Below are 5,526 nucleotides of genomic sequence, written 5' to 3' on the forward strand. Positions count from 1 at the left end.
CCTCCTGGTCCGGAGGGGAAAGCCCTCATTTGATATTCAAACTCTAAACGTGTCTTTACAGCAGTGACTGAAGACTTCACTCACTTACTCACTGCAGTTCTATTGTGCGTCTGCTACACGGTACTTTTGTTGTATCCAGTAAAAAGAACAAGATCAGCAGAACTTGAATGTGATTTCAGTCTATTTTTCCCCCGAAGACGATTCATGTGAGAACACAATTGTACATTTGTTTGTTCAGTGCTGGGCTGGCTATCGCAGGAGGATGTTGGCACAGCAGATTATCGCTACTTTTTCTGATCGTCCCTCCCATAACTGCTTAATTAGGGATTGTAACAGTATAAAAGAAATAATATAAAAACAGACGTGATCTGGTGCACTTTCTCACAGTCTGATACCAACAATGTTACACGTCTTCGGCCCTAACTGTGTTTATTTCATTCTGGTGATCGTGAAAAGAATGTAAAAAAAAGAGAAAACCCGACACAGAGTCTGTAGTTTCGAAGAAAAGCCTTTATTTCCCATTCCTAGAACATGCTTTAGCATGGTAGAAGAAGTAGAAGTAGATATCCATACACGCAGAGCCACACAGTGGTAGATGGAGTTTCTCCGGCTACTGTTGTGTGAGAGGCGTCTGTCCGGGGGTTCGAGTCGAGGAACGGGGGTTTTCGAGGGGAGAGGGAGAGACAGAGAGAGAGAGAGAGAGAGAGAGAGAGAGAGAGAGAGAGGTCGGGTCGGGCAGGCTGCAGGAGGGCTTAGTGCTGGATCCTACGGATGGACTGCACCTGGTTGGTGTGAGCCTGGGTGCTGAACTCGTTGTAGTTCCTGTACTCGCCCTGGCGTCTGTCTCTCTCCAGGATGTACTGGTAGCCGCGGTAACCAGGGAACTGGTAGGCCACCCAGCTGCACACACACACACACACACACACACACAGAGAGAGAGAGAGAGAAGGTCAGACCCCAGAGTACAATCTGCTTGGCGAAGGACAGCTGTGATTTGCATGATGTGTTTCTGTTCGTTGGACGTGTGACTCACGCTCCCGAGTTGACTTTGATGGAGGGCACCTCCTTGCTGCACCAGCCCATGGCCTGCAGGGACGGGTAGTCGTCGCACATCTCGAACTTACGGCCCTGGAAGTCCTCGCACTCGTACAGGGTCACCTTGCTGTCGCTGTGGTTCTGCAGAGAGGGAGACATTCGGTCAGCCTCCCACCAAAGGTCAGCGTGCAGGATGAGCGGAAAGGACGCCGCGGCACTTACGGCGCACTTGATGGGCCTGAAGGAGAGCATGTGCTCGGTTCTGTAGCTGCTGTTTCCGCTCCAGGCCTCGTAGCGAGGGTAGTCTCCCTTCTCCAGGATGAACTGCTGCCCCTGGAACTCTGGGTACTCGAAACCCACCCAACTGGAGAAACAGGGACAAGGGTTGCAATGCCGAGGTCAAATGAGCTGACACAGAGAATGACCTATTGATAGAATTCTAAAATAAAACCGACGATGAACCTGCTAAATGCGAGTGAGTTTTTAGTGCAGCAGCACTGGGGCCCACCGAATGCCCCCCCCCCCCCCCCCCCCCCGGGCGGAAAAACAAAAAGCAGCTTCTTTTGTCAAAGGGAGCACAAAGCAAACATGAAACGCTGCTGCTGCACCCACGGCTTTTTATCTGATCGCCAGTCAGTCAGTCAGCCATTCGGGCTCCGAGCCGCCAGCTGCACACGTCCAACTCGTATCACAACGGGGACACACTTGGGTGCACGCACACACACACACACACACACACACACACACACATGCAAACGATCCATGCCAAGTAGCGATTGCAATAACACCGTGAGCTGCAATTGATGGTTTTTGTTTGTTCTGACTCTGTGTTTAGGTCTTTTGGTCTTTAATCAGAATCGTTCAAGCAGAGAAGCAAATAATGTGATTGTTATGGTTTGGTAAAAAACGCCATGTTTAAGCAGCAGTGCGTGTTCATTTGAGCCTGCAGACCATCACAGTGTGGAATATTATCCCCACTCTCATTATGGATTCGGGTTACGTACGAATTCGAACCAGATTCCAGTAAATTCATCGACTGGATTCACAACACGGCGTTTGATCTCCACGCACGGGGGGGGGGGGGGGGGTGGACGGAACGAGGAGGTCGTAAGACGGGACTGAGATGGAGGGAGCAGAAGGAAAAGAACACCAGCCGGGGTGGACTTACGGTCCGTTCTCCACCTTGATGGAGCGGATCTTGTTGAAGCCCCTCTCCATGATGTTCTGGCACTCCAGCATGAACTCACAGCGCTTGCCCTGGAAGTTCTCCTCCTCCCAGACTGTGATCTTAAACTGGCCCATCTGCTCCATCTGTTGAGTGTTCATGATTGCTTGCTCTAGTGTTGGTACCTTTGATCAGGTGGAGGAACGGGAAAAAAAAACAAAATCAGCGTGAATGGATGGAAAAAGCAAATCAAAATCACAACACGACCGGCACCACCCGAGTGTGGGCATGTCTCCTTCCCTCAGGAGTAGTATTGCTCCAGCAAGTCAGCAAACCACATGTCTGGTCCAGCATCACAATAACGGATCCCTTCTAACAGCCGTCGCTAATCACACCTAGCTTCAGTTTTGGAGATGAAATATAACACATTTAAAAGACTGGTGTGACGAAAAAAATGTTGGTTTGATATCTACATGCTCAACACGGGCCCAACAGCAAAGCATCGTCGTGCCTCTAAAATATAAAAGCAATGAATGTTTTTTTTAGTTTTTTTTTACTTTTACCAGCCAATCCTGCCTGAATCGAATCGCACGTCTGTCTATCTCACACTGTGGGCAGCAGCTGGGGGGGGGGGGTTCCTCCCCGGTACACACAGCCTATTCCTGTTAGCTGAATCATAGCCGGGTCCGAGGCCGCTTGGTGGTATACTCACAGACGGTACTGAGGCGGGACAGATCCAGTGTAATCAATGTCGGGGGAGAGACCCACGCCCGGGTTTTTATAGGGGCCGGGCCCACCGGACCCCCTGGACCGCTCCGTTTTCCCCGGGCAGCCTTGCACACTCAGCAGCTGAGCGTTGGGGGGGGGGGGGGGGGGGGGGGTGCAGCTGAAAGGGAAGCATCAGCCTGGCGCTTTGTGGAGGCTCCCGGGCGCCATTGTCCTCAGAGCCTCAAAAACTGACGCAGTCATCAATCTGGCAGCCCGCGGGTCAGTGGCGAACGGACCCGGGGGCCACACAATGGTAACGCACTGACACAACAGTTTGATTGGTGTGGCAGGATAATGGACACATTCTGGGAGCTGATCCCCTCTCTCTCTCTCTCTCTTTCTCTCGGCTGAAGGTAAACCCGCTGAAGGCACAAGGCATCGCACACAGGCAGCACAAGGACACATGGGCCCATTCCGACCGAAGGCCGTCTTCATCTTCCTCGTTTCCAGAGTCTGCTGCAAGAGCTGCTTTAATGAAAAAAAAGCCTCAAATAGTGCTTTGGGGGAACCTGGCTTATCCTTCTGTTTAGAATATTAAAAATTGCATCGGTGTGCACTGTAGCTTATACCAACGGGTACTCATACATCATCATACATTGTAAAACATCAATAGAATAGTAGTTTATTATAGGGACTAGGCTATAATAATCATTGTGACATTTAAGGACTGAATGACAAATGAAATATAGGAAGAAAACATTATGTTGGAACACAAATGAAGATGTATATGTTTATTTTTATATTTTAGCTCAAATGTCCAATGATGATGATTCATGATATCAAATATGTGATTTTTCTAAATAAATCGTATCTGTACAAGTTTCCTTCTCCTGCATTTCAAATAGTATATACAGCTTCAGAAAACACCAGTGAAATGGATGAGTTACATGTTACCACCTATATTAAAATACAGGCATACCAGAACAAATACAGTGTTTTGAAGTGTCATCAGTTACCGTTACATTTTATTATGGATTTGTGTTAATTGTTCAACTTCGAGAAAAAATACACCTGCGCTCATATCATTAGTGAATAAAAAACCTTCATAGTCATCTATTATATTATTCTTTTGTGGGCCTCTACTGATAACATCAAAAGATTATTATTGTTTCTTTTTCTGTGTGTGAGGCCAAATTAAGTATAATAAAATACATATTTAGATATCAACAGTACAGATAGTATATCATTGTAAAACAAACAAATATTAAATATCAAATTGAAATACGTGATGATTTGTAACTCAGTTGAAGGAACACTGGCCATCCATCAGTTCCGGGTCCACATTTAAAGTTAAAAAATCAAGCTTTCGACACATTGATTATATGCCTTCACTTTGATTTAATCCTACACGTTTTGATTATTTAATGCACCACTGTTTCAACAGCGTTGCAATAACGACACGGATCTGAGAGATGTGTTACATTCATCATTGGTGACATCTAGTGGTCAATGTGTGCATTACACTCAACACCTGTAGAACAGAACAGAAACCTGTCAAAAATGGTCTGCTTTTTTTTTGTTTAGACAGTAAAGAATTATCGTTATAGTAGAAACATTCCAACAGACCAAAATATACATTTACATGGGACTGAAATTGAGTTTATTTGGCACAGGGTGTATGTGTGTATTACTTTTGCTTTGGGAATATAAGTTCACACGGTGACATTGTGGGAGCAGAAACATACAATAACACAACATAACAATACAATCTGCTCAAACGTGAACAGAGTAAACATATGTGTGTGTTTTCGGTTCCCCTCCCTTGGACCCATGTGTGAGTTGTTGACTTGTATAAACAGCTTTCTTGTTGTCTTCTGCTAAGTCATTCATTGTCCCTGTCCCTCCATATGTCCCTTCATGAGTGTGTGAGTGTGTGTGTGTGTGTGTGTGTGTGTGTCTTTGTGTCATCAGGAGGTCGGAGGCTTGCCCCCAGAGCAGGTGATCAGCAGGTGAAAGGACGGGTTTATATAGACACAGATGTTGTGTGCGTGTGTGTGTTTGTGTGTGTATGTGCGTGTGTGTCTTTGTGTGTGTGTGCGTGTGTGTGTGTGTGCGTCATGCGCACACCTTGTCTTTATGTATGTAGACACCCGATGCAGTTCATGTAGCACACACCCAAAGGTCTTGTTAACTTTTACCCATCATGTCTGACAAGATGGATCAGCAGTAAATCCTTACCTTCACGCACGCACGCACACACTCACACACACACACAGACACACAAGCTAATTTAACTGTAAAATATAAGTGAGGGGTTTTGCATCTTTCGGGGACAGTGTGGTCCAGTATAGAGCTTGTACTGTTCTACTTTGAATCCTTATCTTGCCATGTAAAGAATCCACTCTTCTCTTCTCACCGGTCACACGAGACACATCGAGTTTCATATCATTAAAGATCCCAAGTGGAAATAATCCACCAGAACATTTGTCATTTACCCTTTTTTGGTTGCAGCAACATGCAAAAACACAACAGGTGGCAGCGTGTTAATGGTTTTCCAGGCCGTACACACGGCCGGTTCTTTGGTGATAATAACTTGACATGTTGGCATCATCCAATTC

The 5,526-nt window shown here is 46.3% G+C and overlaps 1 protein-coding gene across 1 annotated transcript; it reads right to left on the reverse strand.

The window, feature by feature from the left end:
• Nucleotides 1-334: 334 nt before the first annotated feature.
• Nucleotides 335-2,447, reverse strand: LOC119228843 (beta-crystallin A2-like). Its single transcript, XM_037488802.2, has 4 exons — nucleotides 2,204-2,447; nucleotides 1,258-1,399; nucleotides 1,034-1,176; nucleotides 335-900 (listed from the first exon to the last, which is right to left on the reverse strand). Exons 1-4 carry the CDS (start codon nucleotides 2,359-2,361, stop codon nucleotides 753-755), a joined length of 591 nt encoding a protein of 196 aa, XP_037344699.1. The 5' UTR covers nucleotides 2,362-2,447; the 3' UTR covers nucleotides 335-752.
• Nucleotides 2,448-5,526: the final 3,079 nt, after the last annotated feature.

This window comes from Pungitius pungitius, chromosome 10, assembly GCF_949316345.1.
Source record: "Pungitius pungitius chromosome 10, fPunPun2.1, whole genome shotgun sequence".
NCBI classification, from domain to species: domain Eukaryota; kingdom Metazoa; phylum Chordata; class Actinopteri; order Perciformes; family Gasterosteidae; genus Pungitius; species Pungitius pungitius.

Excerpts from the sequence above, each read along its gene's own strand:
- LOC119228843 (XM_037488802.2), bottom strand. The coding sequence starts at position 2,361 with ATGAACACTCAACAGATGGAGCAGATGGGCCAGTTTAAGATCACAGTC. Across the intron at positions 1,400-2,203 it reads ATCAAGGTGGAGAACGGACC|TTGGGTGGGTTTCGAGTACC; the intron begins GTAAGTCCACCC and ends CTGTTTCTCCAG. Across the intron at positions 901-1,033 it reads ATCAAAGTCAACTCGGGAGC|CTGGGTGGCCTACCAGTTCC; the intron begins GTGAGTCACACG and ends GTGTGTGTGCAG.